General features: G+C 36.2%; 1 protein-coding gene across 8 annotated transcripts in view; it reads left to right on the plus strand.

Annotated features, from left to right (window-relative positions):
- Nucleotides 1–17,907, plus strand: part of EPS8 (epidermal growth factor receptor pathway substrate 8) — a 194,339-nt gene that overhangs the window by 140,241 nt on the left and 36,191 nt on the right. For all 8 annotated transcript variants that reach the window (XM_057556577.1, XM_057556572.1, XM_057556576.1 and 5 more), the window contains 7 exons: nucleotides 2,541–2,623; nucleotides 3,200–3,336; nucleotides 6,254–6,327; nucleotides 7,674–7,800; nucleotides 9,542–9,630; nucleotides 10,007–10,081; nucleotides 15,613–15,761. In XM_057556577.1, coding sequence (XP_057412560.1) covers nucleotides 2,541–2,623; nucleotides 3,200–3,336; nucleotides 6,254–6,327; nucleotides 7,674–7,800; nucleotides 9,542–9,630; nucleotides 10,007–10,081; nucleotides 15,613–15,761 — 734 coding nt within the window. The remainder of the gene's footprint in view (nucleotides 1–2,540; nucleotides 2,624–3,199; nucleotides 3,337–6,253; nucleotides 6,328–7,673; nucleotides 7,801–9,541; nucleotides 9,631–10,006; nucleotides 10,082–15,612; nucleotides 15,762–17,907) is intronic.

Raw genomic sequence — 17,907 nt, forward strand, 5'->3', positions numbered from 1 at the left:
TATCTTCCGTAGGGTTTCCAGGCTAAGTAAATAAAGAGGAGATAGAATAGTATTAAAAAAAAGAAATCAGATACATTCTGTTTATTAAAAAAAAGGTGTGGATAATACATTAAATTCTTCACTGAGGGACTTGGACTTATAATTAAAGATTGATTCTTCAAAAGTCATTCTTTATGGACAATAAATAATCATGCCATCCTACTTTATTCTGTACTAATCACATAGCATGGATTATTGCAATGAAACACTTGGACATTTTCCATGATATCGATTTAAGGTTCACTGTTTAATTATGTGACTTGAATAATTGCTCAAGATATGTAATCCCCTAGTGATAATGTGAAAAGAGTTGAGCATAGTTACCAGTAATAATATGCCATACGCTCAAGATTTGTATTTCAAAGTACACTGTAATTTTCAAATGATTATAATTTGTGATGCTTTATTGGACATTAGAATTTATCTTCAAACTTGAATCTTTATTTCATGAGTTGATTTCTCTAAAAGGGAAATCATTTTTGGTTGAGTTGATTGGTGCTTCGCCAAAGCAGTGTTTTATCACTGTGACTGCATATTATAACATATACAGGCAGTTTTTATCTTATAAAGAAATGCCGGGAGATTAGCATAAAGTGTCACTTGATCTTTTCTGTAATTCTTTGACATTAAAATATGATAGGTAAATTAAGATTGACTATGAATTGTGTATTTTATAATTTTCTTTTGATTTCAATTTATGTCATAAATGACTTTCTAAAAATCTTACTTGAAAAGAATTGTGGCAGTAGATAATTTGTATATGTAATGTTCATCAAACTTTTATATAGTGCCTTTTGAAAGTCATAAAGTGTATTAAGAATTTTGCAAGGTTAGATTTATTAAATCAGTAAGGATTAAGATGAATATTTTGCTCTGAAAATATAGTGAAATTTAATTCAAACATTTTAAAAACAGAGATCTATGCTAAAAGACATTTTAAATCTGGTGTTTGCTTCAGTGCTCTAATATCCCTCCCGGAAACTAAGAGTTATTGGGCAGAGTGAAGTTTCTGGATTTCAGTTTTGAGGATGAAAGGTTTGCTTTATTTGATAGGGCATGATGATATTGATGGGTCCAAAACAGATTTACTGAATGCTGTTTTGTACTCATTAAAACTCAAGGACCACTACACAGCTATATGCATTTACCCATTGGTGCACATATGAGATGGATTTTTTTCCGTGCCCCATGAAAAATATAAATGCAATGAAATATGTGGTTTCTTTTATATGGGCCATCTTGCAACATCAGTTTTGTGGTTTAAAGTTTCTTTATCATGGGACTTTACACAGTACTCCTGCTCACCTCTGTAGTAAATTTTTTCTTAGAAATATGATAGCCAACCCCACACCCTGCCCATAGGAAATTCAGGACTCCTAGGCATCTTCAGTTTTATTTTCCCACATAATAGAAAGCCTTTGAAATGACGTTTGTAATGTCTACCTGAAACTAGAATGTTCTGAAGCTGAACTAGGATGCATTAGCGCTCTCATTTAATAGCCGTGTGACCTAGGCCAAGTCATCATATAAGTATTCCTCAGGTTTATTAATTATAAAACAAGAAGAACAGATTATATGATCTTTAAGTGTCCTTTCAGTTCTAAAATTTTATGATTACCTGCGCTTATGGTAAAAGAGTATAATACATATGTATGTATGTATGCATATATGTATTTGAGAAAAACATACGTAATTACAGAGAACAAGCAGGCACAACATAGAAGATAAATACATCCCAGCAAGAACCTAATATACAGTAATAATCACGGGCTAAATAAACTTCAGAACCAAACAAAATAAATTTCTTAGCTGCTAATCTCTTATTGGTTCCCAAGAAAACCAAATTAAATGTTCAGGGGTTATTGTTGGAAAAGGATCGGAAAAGTCAAACCATTTGGAGAAAGTTAATTTTTATTAACCTGCAGTGACAAAATAAAGGGGTTATCACAAAGGTCACAACCCAGTGTTGGGGTCCACCCCGTGACAATGTGGGTTTGTCTTAAACTGGGAGTAGCGCTGCTGGAACTGAGTGGTTTCCGCCGGTTAGTGGGGGCCCAGTGGATGGGGAGGATCGGGGAGAGGAGGGGTGCTGCTTCACGTGCTTGTACTTCTGATTCCTTCCCTTCTTCCCAGGCAGAGGTGTTAACCCATTACATCTGCAGCATGTGTTTATACTTTCAGCATATGCAAATCCTTTTTCTCTTTGCCTTTATGCAAATATAGCTTTTTTTTGTTAAAAAAAGAAAAAACTAAAGGAATCTGGATTAAATAATCTTAAAAAATTCCTTCAGTTTTCCAATCCTGTCATTACAAATTTCACTTAAAAAACTGGAAGAGTTATGTTTCGAAAGCAGATTTAAAAAAAAAAAAAAAACACGCTTCTTTGCATCAAGACATTTATTGTTTCGGACAGGGAACGTCATCCCTTTTTCTGTTTTAACCTACATATCAAGACAAAAAAAAAATCCATAAGCCCCCAGGTAACTTGTCTTTCATTGCAGGCAAACCTAATTAGTGAAGATATTGAAAGTGCAATCAGCGACAGTAAAGGAGGGAAACAGAAGAGGCGGCCTGATGTCCTGAGGTAAAAACATTAAAAGAAATTAAGGGCTAGAATTGGTGTGTCTTTAAGTCTTTTTTTTCCTCTAAAAATTAAAAATATATATATTTTCAGTGAAGGTATATTATTATATTTTGCAGATTGCAACCTGTAATCTCAACTCATTTGCTCTCCCAAGTTTGTTGGTGTATGTGTGTGTGCCTTTTCTCTCCATGATTCTGGTCTTTCTCTGATACGGCTCCTCCTACTTGTGTTGTCGCAGAGATTTATGAACCAATGTGTGGCATTTTAAGGGAAGGTAGCCAAAGGGACTATAAATAGATGTTAGGTCTCTAGTTGGTTAACGGCCTTTGCAAATCATAGGGGACCCAGAAAAAATGTTAAACCTGGTTTTCAGCTGATTTGAAAATGTTCTATATTTTTATATTTCATATACATTTATAAATATACATAACATGGCATGGTTAGGAAATCCTTGTTTTTCTACCCCTTGACATAGTTCTTCTTGAAGTTGAAGAACTAATACCATAAAATTGAGAGAAGTGATGTATTGTAGAAATAGAGATGGTGGAAATTCAGTTTGTTTTCGTCTGTTTTTAGGATGATTTCCAAAGCAGACCCTGGTATACCGCCTCCACCCAGAGCTCCCGCCCCTGTGCCTCCTGGAACTGTGACCCAGGTGGATGTTAGAAGTCGGGTGGCAGCCTGGTCCGCACTGGCAGCTGACCAAGGGGACTGTGAGTATTCCCAGGGATTGGTACTTATTTATCGTTTACTTTGAGTTGTGACCTAGTTCTCGCTTTCAAAATCTGATGCTGGTTTCTGAGCTGAAACTTGAGGTTAGTTTTGTAAAAATAAATCTTTCGTAAAGGAAAGGTAAGTCTTGGACACTGTAAGATTATTGTCTCTGAGAGTCCAGACCAGTCTTTTAATAAATATGGTGTTAGGAGTAGACTCTTTCTAAAGCAGTCAAAGAGAGGAAGTTTGACTCAACTCAAAGAATGGTAATATTATATATAGCAAACAGGAGACGATCAATATTTTTTTAAGATAATACTTCAAGTTCTTTGCATTATTATTATCTTACCACTGTCCTCTTTTGGACAAACTGTTTGTGGTTACAAAGGACAGGATGTCAGGACAGGGGTAGGGTGACGGAAAAGGGCTAAAATGCATTCACCATTGGGTAAACTTGCCCAGTGGGCCCTATGTCTGTACCATCATTTTACCATGACATCCTTCTTTAAAAACAAATAATCATGGCAAAGAACATAGTGTAACCTTTTATATGACAGAGTGTTTTACTAAGTCTGAAATTTTTATAGCTGGAAAATGCCTTAAAATATGTTTGGTCCAATCTCTTCATTTTAAGGGTGAATAAATTGTGATCCAGTGAGTCTGAATTTAATGGAGACCATAGCCTAATTCTTTTGCCTCCTAGTTCAATGTGACTTCTTAAATCACTTATCCTTTATCTAATAAAGCATTATTCATGAGAATCTAACAATGTAGTTAACCTACAGAACTTGATTACCAAAGTGAGTGATACTGGACTGTACTTTGAGTCCGGTGAGCCAAAATTTGGGCTCTGGAGCAAGACGGGGATCTACCTGTGCGACCCTGTGAAGTTATGCCTTACTTGCAGAATGGGGATAATAATTCCTATGTTGCTGTGAGTCTGACAGCAAATAATGTCTATAATAGTACCTGGAACAGTATAGTAGACATTCATTTTTGCCAGATTGAGTTCATTTTATTTTATCAATTGCTTTCCATTTTATTTAGATTCCCATGTTCTTAAAGTTATTTTCACTTTACATATAAACCCAGCTACCGAACAGATGAAAGAAAGAAATCTTTGAAGCATCCGCTTTTCAAAAATAAAGTAACAGAATTATTATTTACTGTAATTTTATAGCAGTTTCTGTCTTTAGGAATTACATACATTTCTATCAATCCACTTTGTATTTACAATTTTATGTTTAAAAACTAAACGGGAGTTGATAGTGTTTTTTACTTCTTGTGTACTTACAATATTTTTGCTATTGTCACTATTTTGTAGAGGGGTTGTAGGTTTTATTTTGAGAGAAGTCAAAATGGTTTTTCTTGAAGTTGAGGAAGGACAAGACATCTTAAGTTTTCAGACATTCTGAATAAACCTGTAAAAACATCTGTAAAACCTAATATAATTTACAACAACAAAAATTTATTCCCAGGAGTTTCTGAGCCCTCATTAGATTTTGTCTGAAATACTCTGTGCAGTCTCATCTATTTAAATTACAGTTAGGTAAGGTTTTCAGAACTTCTAGTTTACTACTAGGTCAAACAGAACACAACACTTACCACATGAGGTTCTGTCAGGCTCCAGGCCAGCGTGTAGTTGGAAAGCCCTCCAAGAGGAGTATCCCTCTGGTCCCTCTGAAGGCTCCAGCTGACTCAGGCTGGACCAACTCCTTCTTTGGATCCTTAATGTAGCTCTACCCCTGACTCCAGAATAGACCTCTGTAGAATAGTGGCAGTGGGATGCGAGTAGTGCCACAGATTATGAAAAATTCGAGAAATACTGCATCTCTCTCACTGTGCCCTCCGAATGATATTTTGGGACCTACTGGAGTTCCTAATAGCTGTAGTTCAGCTTCAACTCACTGCTCTCTGGAGTGCACTATAGCCAAGACAGCAGCTAACCATGTGTAAAACAGCCAGCTAACTGGCAAGATTTCATATGTTGAAATTTCACTGATTAAGTTTCGTAAGACTGAGTGATTTCTTCCTTTTTTTTGGCAAGTATTCCATTTAAGGGTAAAGTTAGGCATAGAGGAGGCATAGCAGTTTTCAATATTTTTTGTAGTTCTCTGTATTGAACATCATGAGTCATGATGATCCATCATGAGTTGTATTTCCATTAGTGATGATACAGTTTTTCTGTTTCATCCATCCATTTTTCTTTCATTTCATCTACTGAGAAATCTTTGAATGAGTATCTGTGTTTAGTGGAAGTGTTAACTGACCTGTACCAGGACGGAGTTCATGATAATGATCATGATTAACATCATGGTCTAGCCAACTGAGCTAACGTAACACCTCAAGACTTTGGTTCTTTAATTTGAAAATTCTTGTAGGTATTTCTACTTATAAAGCTTGTGGCTTAAAATGATAATGAGCCCAACATTGTGGGTTTTAAGCTTAATTAGACTACAATTTTAGAAGCACTTTACTATCAGAACCCCCAAAGCTTTACTGTTGTCATGATGTTGGATGGTATGAAAATTAGGAGCTTTAGAACTTAGAACTTAGTCGACCCCTTTTAAGAAGTAGGTGCTTAGTGTGGGTTTATATTTTTTTCTTGTGTAGGAATTAAAGGGTACTAAGTTAGGGTTGGTTCCACTGGCAGCTGACTTTGGAAAGAGAGAGAATAGAGGGGAAATTACAGTGTAAATCAATCCCATACAAATGGAAAGCCAGTACTGCAGCTCTGCCAAGTGTGGTAGCAAGGATGCACGTCAGAGATGATGGGCACAGCTTTGATTTTTGTACCCAGTGGAGGTGTTTCCTTTTGCAAATGATGCTCTTTTCTAGCCAATTTGCATGTTTGATTATCTATATTGGTATCACTTAAGCAACAGGTTGAAAGATATATGATTCTCTTTTCTTTAGTTGAGAAACAGAGGCATTATCATCAGCAGGAAGAAACACCTGAGATGATGGCAGCTCGCATTGACAGAGATGTGGTAAGTGAAATAGTCATCTTTATATCATTGGCTTTTTTTTTTAAGAGGAAAAATTATTAACAGGGAAAATTAAGTTGATTTAAATAAAGGTGTTTTGTGGAAACTATATTTTCTCTTTCCAGTGGTGGTTATGCCCTTTGAATTATTTTTTTAAACTATTTTTGCCTTTATGCCGGTATTTAATTAGTAGACTAAGGCTGTGATAGAACTAGAATATCAGCTGGTTTGTAAAGGAATTTAAACTGAATTATCAAAATTTGAGGGGTTTTTCTTTTCTCATAGTTTGTAACCCATGATTGAAATATCTTCTAAATTTGTCTTCCTGGCATTTATTCTAAAATATTTTATAATGCCTGAAAGATAAAAGTTATGTGGCATTTCTTAAGGGTAGATAAGTACATTTTAATGCTTTATAAAGGATAAGGCTATATTTATTTTTATTTCTCCATAGTAATTTCCTTGCAGAATGACAATGTCCTGTGACATAATCATAAAATATGACATCAGCATAATTACTTTTTATACTCTACTTATGTTCTCAGCTTATTTGGAAACAAATATTTAGAGGAATTTGAAGTTTGGAATTTAATTTTTACATCACAGTATTACTTGTTAATACTTAAAACTTTATTTAATACTTAAAAGCTTATTTAATCTCAGTTTTTACTCTTTAGTTAAAAGAATGTCAAGTTTCACACATAAAAGAGAAAGTCTAGTAAGACTATAGTATGTATAATATAATATGTATAATATAATATACAATATAGTATAATCAAAGTTGATCTCATGATCTCTGAAAGCACAGTGCATCATTAATTCTGTTTTACCCAGAAGAAATGCTTATTAATGCCTATTATTGCAGATTATCTATGTGTTTATTAGGTTATCATAACACTGTATAGCCCTTTAATTCCATGAAATAACATTGTCAGTGCTTTACTGGAAAATTTATTAGAAAAACAGAAATGATCAGTGCTGTTCTAACAAACTGTTTCTTGGAAATTTTTCCCCTAACTTTATGTGGGCGAGCACAGTGAAAAAATCAGAGTAATTGAAAATAAGTAATAATCTGAATAGATATTGTGAATGCTTTCTTTATGGTATTGAAAATAGAACAAAATTAAGCTAAAAAAAATGTAAATGTTAGACTTTAGCCACAGGTATATTTAGTTCAAAACTTTTTCTTAGAATTAGTGATAAACTTGAAATTTGCATGCGGGAGGTGTTCCTTTTTCTTTTCTTTCTTTCTTTTTTTTTTAACTTTCTGATTTTCCTTCAGAGTGTACAGCTAAGGCAAAAATAGTTTTCCCTTGTTTTATATTTTATTCTGTAATTTCTAATTCCAGCAAATCTTAAACCACATTTTGGATGACATTGAATTTTTTATCACAAAACTCCAAAAAGCAGCTGAAGCATTTTCTGAGCTTTCTAAAAGGAAGAAAGCTAAGAAAGGTAAAAAGAAAGGACCAGGAGGTAAGTTGGATTTTCTTAACCTTCTAAAGACCATTCAGAATGCCAGTGCTAGGCAGAGTTTCTGCCCTTCTGAGCTGTTCAATAAGACTCCATTGACCAGGGACCAAGGTCCCTTTTCTGGTTTTGAGATAGCGCCAGTGATGTAGGCAGAGATTAAGATGAGGCTGGGGAAGAGTCCATTTGGTCCCAAGTTGGCCACAGTAAAGAAAGACTCTAGGACACTTTACCTAAATTACAGAGACTCTGAGATTCAGTAGTGACCATCTGTCTATAGTTTTCATTAGTCATTATAAAAGTAATGTCTGTTAAAGAAAGTCATAGCACCATTCTTCCCATATTTGAATTTATTTAATTGTAAATATAGAACCTCATTATTTTGTTAAATAAAAGGATTGACTTTTCTCATTAAAATAGTTTAAAATGTCAGTGGATTTTAATTTCTTATCACAAAACACGAAACAGTACATTCGGGTCACCTACAAGCAGTTTTTAAGTATGCTGTGGTTCAGCTATTTAAAATGACCTCAAAATGTATAAAATTATAATTATGGAACAAAATGGTATAGATTGAAATACATAAGGGAATAGTAAATAAATATTCCTTTTATTTCACATGACTTCCAAATCTTTCTCTAGCTCTGTCTATATCATAAGCATATGACCTGTAGACTTGTTTTCTAGATGGATGTATGTGGATATACCTCACCTCCATACATTCTGAAATCAAGTATTACTGCTTTCTGATGTCTCAAACCACTTACTCCTCTTGTACTGTTTACGAAGGGTATACTATCTTCTTGGTCATCCAGATTCAAAGCCATAGATTTTTTTTTATGAGTCCATTCTCTAGCTTATAACCAACATTGATTTTATTTTTTCGGTCCCTTGTACCCAGTTTTTTCCCTTTTCATTTTCATAATTAGCACTGCTTCAAGCTGCCTCATTTTTTACCCAGCTTTCTAAGCAACCCTCAAGGCTTTAGTCTTCCATTCTGTGAGGACAGTCTTCTTAAAGTTCGAAGGCGGTCACTTCATTCTTCTGCTGGAAAGCATGTTAATCCCATGTTCTATTGATATAAGTCAAACTCTGGCAGTTGAGGTCTGGCAGTCAAGGTCATTCACAATCTAACCTTGATCTGCTTTTCCATTCTCATGTTTCTTTGCTTTTATGTTTGTTGTTTCATGTACATGCAATTTCCTTTTTCCATGTTTTTGCTAATGCTGTTTTTATCCAACCATGATGTTTTTCTTACCAAATTGCCCTGGAACAAACTTTTCAAATCCCATCTTAAAAGCTGCTTTCCCCACAAAACATCTTAAAGAATACATTTCCCCATCTGTAGTCTCTTTTTAAACTCTCAGTTGACATATCTCTGTTACTTATCTGATTCATGTCTTCTATAGATTTTAAGGCCTTTAAGAGTAGAGCCTGTAACTTATACATTTTTATAGTCTTCACGGTGATAAGCACAATGATTGGTACATAGAAGGGCTACAATATAAATCTATGGAATTGATGAGTAATCTGGTAGTGTCTAAGGGTAGAGGAATCCATTTCAAATGCTGGATCACCTTAATTTGTTACAGTCAGACTATGAGATGTGGGAGGGTAACTAGGTAGCATGATATCTGATGTGATCATCAAATTTTACAAACATAAATGTGTTTTTTAATTTTTTTCATTGAATAAGTTTTCTTGGAACTTTGCTCTCATCTACCCCTCGTCCCATTTATTTCTTTAGAGGGTGTTTTAACACTGAGGGCAAAACCTCCACCTCCTGACTCATTTGTTGACTGTTTCCAAAAGTTTAAACATGGATTTAACCTTCTGGTAAGTGAAATTTATTTATATACAATTAAGAGAAACAAACGGAAGAGATCAAAGTCTAGCCAGGATGTACCTGACCAAATTAAGAGATTAAATTGTTGTTATAGATTTTTTTTGTATGTATGTTTTGATTTCCCTTTAATTAGAAGAGCAGATTGCAAAAATCTGTATATCTAAGAGATTTAATCAGAAAAGAATGACTCCAGTCTTTTAAAATGAAATTCTCCTAATCTAACTCATGCATGCTAATTAAGATACAAAAAAGTGAAACTAGTAGTAAAAACCTCTTCCTTTGAGTCTATGTTGAACCTTTTTGAATGTCTGCCTTTGGCTCAATTACATCATAGTAATAGGTTTGCCTGATTTTTTAATGTTACAGGCCAAATTGAAGTCTCACATCCAGAATCCTAGTGCTGCAGATTTGGTTCATTTTTTATTTACTCCATTAAATATGGTAAGATTTTGTTAATTTAAGAAAGTAATTATTCTTAGCATCTTTTCAACCCCACGTGTCTGTCTAGATTATCGAGACAGTTTTTCTTCATTGCCTTGCATGGGTACTATTTCTTTTGCCATCTACTGTGAACACTGAGGATGTGAAATTTGAGAGTTTAAAAGAACCTTAGAAATCATCTAGTCCAAACACCTTATTTTATAGCTGAGGAAACTGATGTCTCTGATAGAGCTAGGGAAATGAAAAGAAATAAACATTTATTGGACACTAGTGTTTCAGTATATACTAGTATGTAATATAAATGGCTTGAACAATATAGAAAATTTTCTCCTTCTCACAAAATAAGCTAGGTGTGAGGAGTCCAATGCTGGATGGATGTCTTTGCTCCATGAAGTTACTCAGAGATCCAGATTTCTTTCAGTGAGGTGTTCCTCCATCTCCTGAGCTGTCTCTGATTCAATCACTTATTCATTCATTCATTTTTTCAACAAATATTAACTGAGAGCCTGCTATGTGCTTGCCATTATTAGTAGCTCATCAGGAACAAAGCACATAAATTCTTATCGGGACTTATGTTGTAGTGTGGAGGGGCAGTCAATAACCTAAATAATATATAAATAATTCACCCGAAATAAATGCTATGTGGAAAAATACAGCAGGGAAGGAGAACAGGGAGTGCCGTGTGTGTGTGTGTGTGTGTGTGTGTGTGTGTGTGTGTGTGGTGTGTGTGTGTGTTGTGGAGTATTACACTTTTTGAATAGGGTTGGTTAAGGGAACGACTTACTGAGAAGGTATCATTTGAGTAAATGAAGTTAGGAATGAGTCATGTGGGTTTCTGAAGGAAGAGAATTCCAGACAGAGAACAGCTAATGTAGATGCACTGAGATGGTAACATACAAGTCATGTTCTTGGAAGAAATAGGTACAGTGACTTGAATAGAACGAGGGGGGAGATCTCAACTAGAGGGAGATGAAGTCAGCAAACAGGAGGACATATCTTATTGGTCTTTATATCTTTATTGGTCATTGTGAAACCTTTGACACTTTGGGAGGGGTTTCAGCAGAAAAGGATTGCTCTGACTGCAATGTTTAGAAATTTGAGGGAAGAAGGGACTGAGCTGGCTATGGAAATAATCCAGATGGCAGATTATGTTGTTTGGACCAGGTAACATTGGAGGTGGTGAGATTTCATTCTGGTTATTTTTTTTTTAATTTTTTATTTTATTTATTTACTTTCTTAATTTTTTTCTTTTTTTTGGCTGCGTTGGGTCTTCGTTGCTGTGTGCGCACTTTCTCTAGTTGCGGCGAGTGGGGGCTACTCTTTGTTGCGGCGCATGGGCTTCTCATTGCAGTGGCTTCTCTTGTTGCAGAGCACAGGCCCTAGAGCATGTGGGCTTCAGTAGTTGCGGCACACGGGTTCGGTAGTTGTGGCTCACGGTCTCTAGAGAGCAGGCTCAGTAGTTGTGGCTCACGGGCTTTGTTGCTCCGCGGCATGTGGGATCTTCCCAGACAAGGGATTGAACCCGTGTCCCCTGCATTGGCAGGTGGATTCTTAACCACTGTGCCACCAGGGAAGTCCCTCATTCTGGTTATTAAACGGAAGCAATACAATTTGCTGGTAGGTTGGAAGTGTTGTATGAGAGTCCAGGATATCTCCAAAGTTTTGTCTTAAGACTGGAAGGATGGACTAATTATTAACTGAGATGGGGAAGACTGGGGGTAAGACAGGTTTGGGCCAGAAGGTAAGGAATTCACTTCAGACAATGTCAAAAGTGACTTATATCCAGATGGAGAAATTTGCATTGGTAGTTGAATGTATGAATTTGGAGTTCAGTGGAGAAATCAGGCCTAGAGTTATAAATCCTCTGCATGCAAAGCCAAGAAATTGGATGATGTCACCAAGGGAGTGATGATAAATAAAGAAGAACAAGGGCTGATGGAGCCTTAGGTAATTTCAGTGATTGGAGAGTGAGAAGAACCAGCAAAGAAGAGTGAGAAGAACCAGCAAAGAAGAGTGAGAAGAAGCAGGAAGTCAGGAGAAGAAAAACAGGAATATCATGGTAGGTATTCTGTAAGCCAAACGAAGAAACTGTTTCCAAGAGGAGGAATTGAGATACTCTGTCAGGCATTTCTGTGGTGGAAGCTGACTTACCTCCATGTCCTGTAACAATAGTACAAAGGCAAAGAATTGTCTTTAAGGAGGTGACTCCAAACTTAGACAATTTCTGCTATTATCCAATTGGCGGGAACTTCCGCATATGGCCATCCCTAACACCAAAGGCATGTAGTCTCCACCAGAGTGGCTATGTGTCCATCTAAAATGTAGGGGCTTCTCTTTCTAGAAGGGAGAAGAATAGAATGGATACTAGGGGGACAATTATCAGTCTTTGGGAGGCCCATATGTGCCAGGTCTAGTGATATGTACATAATACAGATTTTCTCCCGGAAAACTCCCTTCTTGCACATGTGTTTTTTTACATAAGGTATAATTTTTGAAGATAACAAAATGGTGCATTGGGAACAATTCCTTTCGTGAAGGAGCTGGATGTTTCCATGAGTTTGTCCAGCAAAAGGTTATACCACTTGTCTCATAGGCCGGGATCCAAGATACACATTTTCATTTTCTAGATTTTCAGTACCCAGGTATGCTCTTTTCTTATACGTTTAATGAAATAGGTACAGTAATATACTTCCCTTCCCATTTTCTATTTCTTGTATTTGCAAACGGTCTAATAGTGGTTTTTCCAAACTAACATATACCACCATCTTGTCCACAGGACAGCTGGGAGAATTAGCTGAAATAACATTTGAGTGCAAAAAGAAAAGTGCTGGGATTTGGGAAAAGCACGGCAACAGAAAGCAGATGGAACAGCTGTTGGCCTTACACACAGACAGATTCCAAAAGAGACTGGGCTACAAATCACCCTTTTCTACAGTTCCACAAGACCACAAATTTGATAGGTCTTTCCTCCTTTTGTGGAGAGGGCAAGTGAGAGAGGAATGGAAAGAAGGCAGAATCTCTTTCTTTTAAATACTTCTCGGAGGACAGAGTTTCCTATTTGATGGGCCAAGACAGGGATGTGTAGACTGGTTTTGAATGGTTCATCCTGTCAAAAGAGCAAACAATTGCTTTGTAGAATAATAATAGCAGTAATGATAATTGTTAGTAGTGTGATTATTTCCATGATTTTTGTTAAAGGGTAAGAATGGTAACTGTGAAGCAGATAAATTTCACTAATTTGATTTAGAGCATATGAAGACCATGGTCATTGAGTTCTTTAATCTTTATAAAAAATGGAGCAAATTCAAGCATTTCTCATAGATTTTGCTTGATTATCAGAAAAAAATGAGACAAAGGATCCAAGTAACAAAAAGGGATAAATCTCATCCTTCTTTCCCCAAGGGTAACTAGACAAGACCTGAAGTAGAATATGAAATGAATATTGCTTACAAACATAGGAAAGTACGTAACCTTATCAGCATGAATGTCAGAACTGGGTGATAAGCAATTGGAAGGTGAAAGTCCGAGCCTACATCAATAATTTATGAATGCTTCCGTATGCTGTTGCTATAAATAGAGTATCCGATTTCTACTTGTTTAGTTATTGTTGAAGAATTGTTGCTTTTTAAGCTCTTTTAAAAATTAGATCAAGGCCATCCATATGCAAAGAAAGTGATGCTAGCTCATTAACAAAATTTTTATTCTTTATTCTTCAACACATTTGATACTTAGAGTGTTAGGAAGTATTGTTTATAAAGCAGTTTTTGCCACCTCTTCTCATTCCTTTCACAAGTCTTTCACAGATCATAAGTAGATATCTAGACATTACACAGAGTAGAACTATAAAATAGTAGAACACAAAAATTAGTCTTTGTGATCAGGCTATGTATCTGAAAACATTGCTTTATTTTATATTTTCTTTTCTCAAAAATGACTCCTTATTAATGGTCTCCCAAACATAGTACTTCTATTGCTTCTTTTAATGTTCTGTCTGCAGAGTCCCAGACATTTCACTTGGACAAGAGAGATGGAAAGGAACATTAATTCAGGGCCTGCTACCAGTCAGACAAAATTTAGTGGCTTTAAACCTTGTTGAGTTCCTTCCTGTATCCTCAGCATCTCCACGCAAGCATACCCACAGCACACACGCAGGCATATGTGCCTACTTACATTCTTCAGAGGGAACTATGGCCCATAGCTTTTTATTTACTTTCCTTTGTTCCATTCCCTATTCCCACTGTTAAACCAAAGATCTTTAATATTTCTTTACTTCCTTACTATCCCTGTCAGTTATTCCTGCCTATTTATTAGAGCTTATAGGGCTTGGACATTAAAAAAAAAAAAATCACTATGCCAGGCTTTCAGGGTAGGTTTTGTTCTCGAATAAGGGTCTACCCACCTCCTTTATCCTTCATCTTTTCTTTCACTTATTCTCATTCATTCCCCTAACCCTGTGTCTTCTGCAGTTCAAAGTCAGATAAGTTTTGGTCCAAGTTCTCAAGGGAGGAGAACTGAAAAATAAGGCCCAAGTTACAATGGCATGTGTAGCTGACATGCATGCTTGAGGAGCCCAGGGTGCCTCAGAGTTACACTGTGGGGTTAAGAAGGGCTTCTCAGAAGAGGTGGTACCCGAGGAGAGCTCTGTTTAAAATGATGAGGAAGGGCCTTCTGGGGGCTGGGAAGCAGCATGTGCAAAGGCACAGAGGCATAAAACAGCATCGCAGGCTCAGCACACCTGGATGGCTGGAGAGGAATTGACTCTTGGTCTGGAGCCATTCAAAAAAAAAAATCCCTTTATTCTTGTGCCGTATCTCTGGGAAGGTGAGATTTTTATAAAAGGGCTCTGGTTTCTGCTCTAGGAGATACCATTCCTTAACCAGGAAATAGCCCCTGAGTAATAAAATTGGAGCAGCTTTCAGACATCTACTTACCATCATTTTGCTTATCAGAGAGTTGCACCTGTTTATTTGTTTTTGCTAATCATTAAGTTATCTCTTTTAAATCAGGGCGATTTCCTAGAATTAAATTCTGGGAAGAAATACCATAGATTCAGAGGACCAGTTCTCATCTTTCCCTCACCTTTCTCTCTGGATCCCTTTATTTTTGTATGTCTTTATAGGCACAGCCGTAGACTTAACTCGAGCCTTGTTTCTCCCTAAAGTACTCGTTTCTAGAACCGTATTTTTCAAGTTTGATATAATAGATTTTCCAGTAGAAATACATATATATTTTTTTAAGGCAGCGATCATTAAACCACCTGACTTAGAATTCTCTGGATAGCCATTAGTACTTTCCAGGGAAAGTACAGTCATATGAAGCCAATAGATAGATCCTGTGAAAGTTGTTAAACTATTAACTTTTCATTTTAGATTATTAGGCACCATTGGGCTGGAAAGATTGATCTGGATGAAGATTTAATTTGAGTATATAAAAACTGCTTGTTTTTATCATGGGTTTTTTTATCTACACATTTTGAAAATGTATAGATAATCATCATCTTCTTGCTAAAAAATGATTTGTTGCCATTTTAGGTTGTGCAGGCAACAGGAGGTCCTGAACTAGCCAGTTCAGTACTCAGCCCCCTACTGACTAAGGACACAATCGATTTCTTGAGTTACACTGTCAATGTTGATGAGAGGCAGCTGTGGGTGTCATTGGGAGACTCGTGGATGAAAGCCAGGTAAACATATATATGAGTCTAGCATTGAATACCTATAATACTTTAAGTATTGTTCTTTGTTTAGTACATGAATCTAGTGAGAGATTCATTTAACCTTCTATGTATGAAGGAGTAGGTGTTGTAGATGAAAAAGGCTAAACCCTTAAAAAGCTGGAGGTCTAGTGGAGAACATAGAAGTGTGCAGTGTAAGATACGATGAGTACCAGGGGTGACTCGTAAATAAACTGCTGTCACTTGGCAAGATGGAGCCGTCAGGAAGAGGGTTTAGAGAGGAGGGTGGTTAGCTTTCAAAGAAGAGCTGGCATTTAAAATCAACAGATAATAACACTAGTAGGTATATGTGTATAAACAAGGGTGAACATATAGTGTTTGCTAGGCACTCTTCCATGCACTTTACGTAGGTTCCATTTTTATGCTATTTTACAGGTGAGGGAACTGAGGCAAAGAGAGGTTAAGTAATTTGCCCAAAGCCACACAACTCGTAAGCGACAGACCTGGGATTTGAATCCAGGCAACCTGGCCCTGAAGTAGATGTTCGTAATTATTTTGCTCAGCTGCCTTTCAGCAGGACGAGTAGGATTTCCACAAATACGTAGCAGGGAAAGGGCATGCTCAGTAGCGAGGGCAGCGTTAGTGAAGCCATGAAGCAAAAAGTCAAGAGAATGGAGCGTGAGTGTGGGTTTAGCCGGAGTATAGACTTTGGGTAGTGGGGGATTGTGGAGAATGGAGGGCAGAGGAATAGTGATGAATGAGGTGTACAGAGATGAGCAGGGCTGGGTTCAGGCTCCCAGTGCCATGCTAAGGAGCTGGAGTATGGTTCTGTAGGCTGCGGAGAACCAATAGCTTTGTGAATAGGAGTGTGACACAACCGGACCTTCGAAAGATCAGTCTGGTCATTGAGTCTAATAAGGACATGGACAAAAGTTACTAGAGGCATGAGGCCCCTTGGGACAATAATGCAATAGTAGAGGTTCCTTATTAATCAGCATTCCCTGGGACTAGAGCCATGGTGGTGGGAATGGAAAAGAGGAGGGGATAATTTTAAGAATTGTATCTCGTCAGTAAAGTGACTGTGGAAAAGAAATCACTAACAATTGCAGGATTCAAGTTTGCTGAGCCAAGCAAGTTATAAAAATATTTCTCATTTCATTATATGTGATTAAATAATTTCTGCTTTCCTCATTTATTTGACTCTTTTTATTTCTCTCACTACTTAGAGTAAATCATTCAGTATGGTCACTTGGAAGTTTGTCTTCGTAATGCTTTTAGGCTAGCCTGAAAGTAACGGACCAATTCATTTTTTTTTTCTGCTGTTCTTCTATTGAAATATATATAAACCATTCCCACTTATATTTTGGACTTCGGCAACTGCTTGTGTTGGAATATGGTTTACACATGGAGTGGTTTACCAAGCAGAAGATTCTTTAAGAGCACTGCAGTTGTTGCTTTTTTAATTGAAAATGTTATCTAAATTTATTTTTGCATATTATTTATATATTAATGTAACATATTGTATCATATTTATATATCATACTATGTAAAAACTGGTTAAATAGATTTCTTAAATCTATTAGATTTATGTAGGTTATGATTTTATGGTAAGCCTAGGTAGAGATCTTTTCCTTTTTTTCCATAAACCCTATTAAATTTATCAGATCTCATAGTACTAAAATAGTTCAGGATTTTTAATTTCTTTGTCTTGGGTCCTACCTCAAAATGAGAAAATTAATGACTATTAGGAAAGCTACATCAAAAGGAATTCATATTGTTAGCCCTTGACATGAGAAAATGGTCATTTCAGATCCTAATCATTTAGAGTATTAGGAAATGAATATACCGACTTAAAAACTCATAAAGATAAAAAAGAATCATAAAGGAACATAATAACCTGAATCATTTCATCACACTAGAAATATAACCTGAAGAATTAAATCATGTGTGAAAGATAAAACAACATATTTTAGCAGAATTTAATAATGTTTCTCCCAGTTATTTTTTGTGGTTCCTGAGTGATTAGGAGCTTATAGGAATAAGTCTCAGAGTTACTAAGTGATGAATGGGTCATGATTATATTACAGATTAGTACTAACTTGATTTTACTGATGAAAACCTAGCTGATCCGTTTAATTTATAAAATCAGTAATGT

This window comes from Balaenoptera acutorostrata, chromosome 11 (genome assembly GCF_949987535.1).
Source record: "Balaenoptera acutorostrata chromosome 11, mBalAcu1.1, whole genome shotgun sequence".
Taxonomy (NCBI): domain Eukaryota; kingdom Metazoa; phylum Chordata; class Mammalia; order Artiodactyla; family Balaenopteridae; genus Balaenoptera; species Balaenoptera acutorostrata.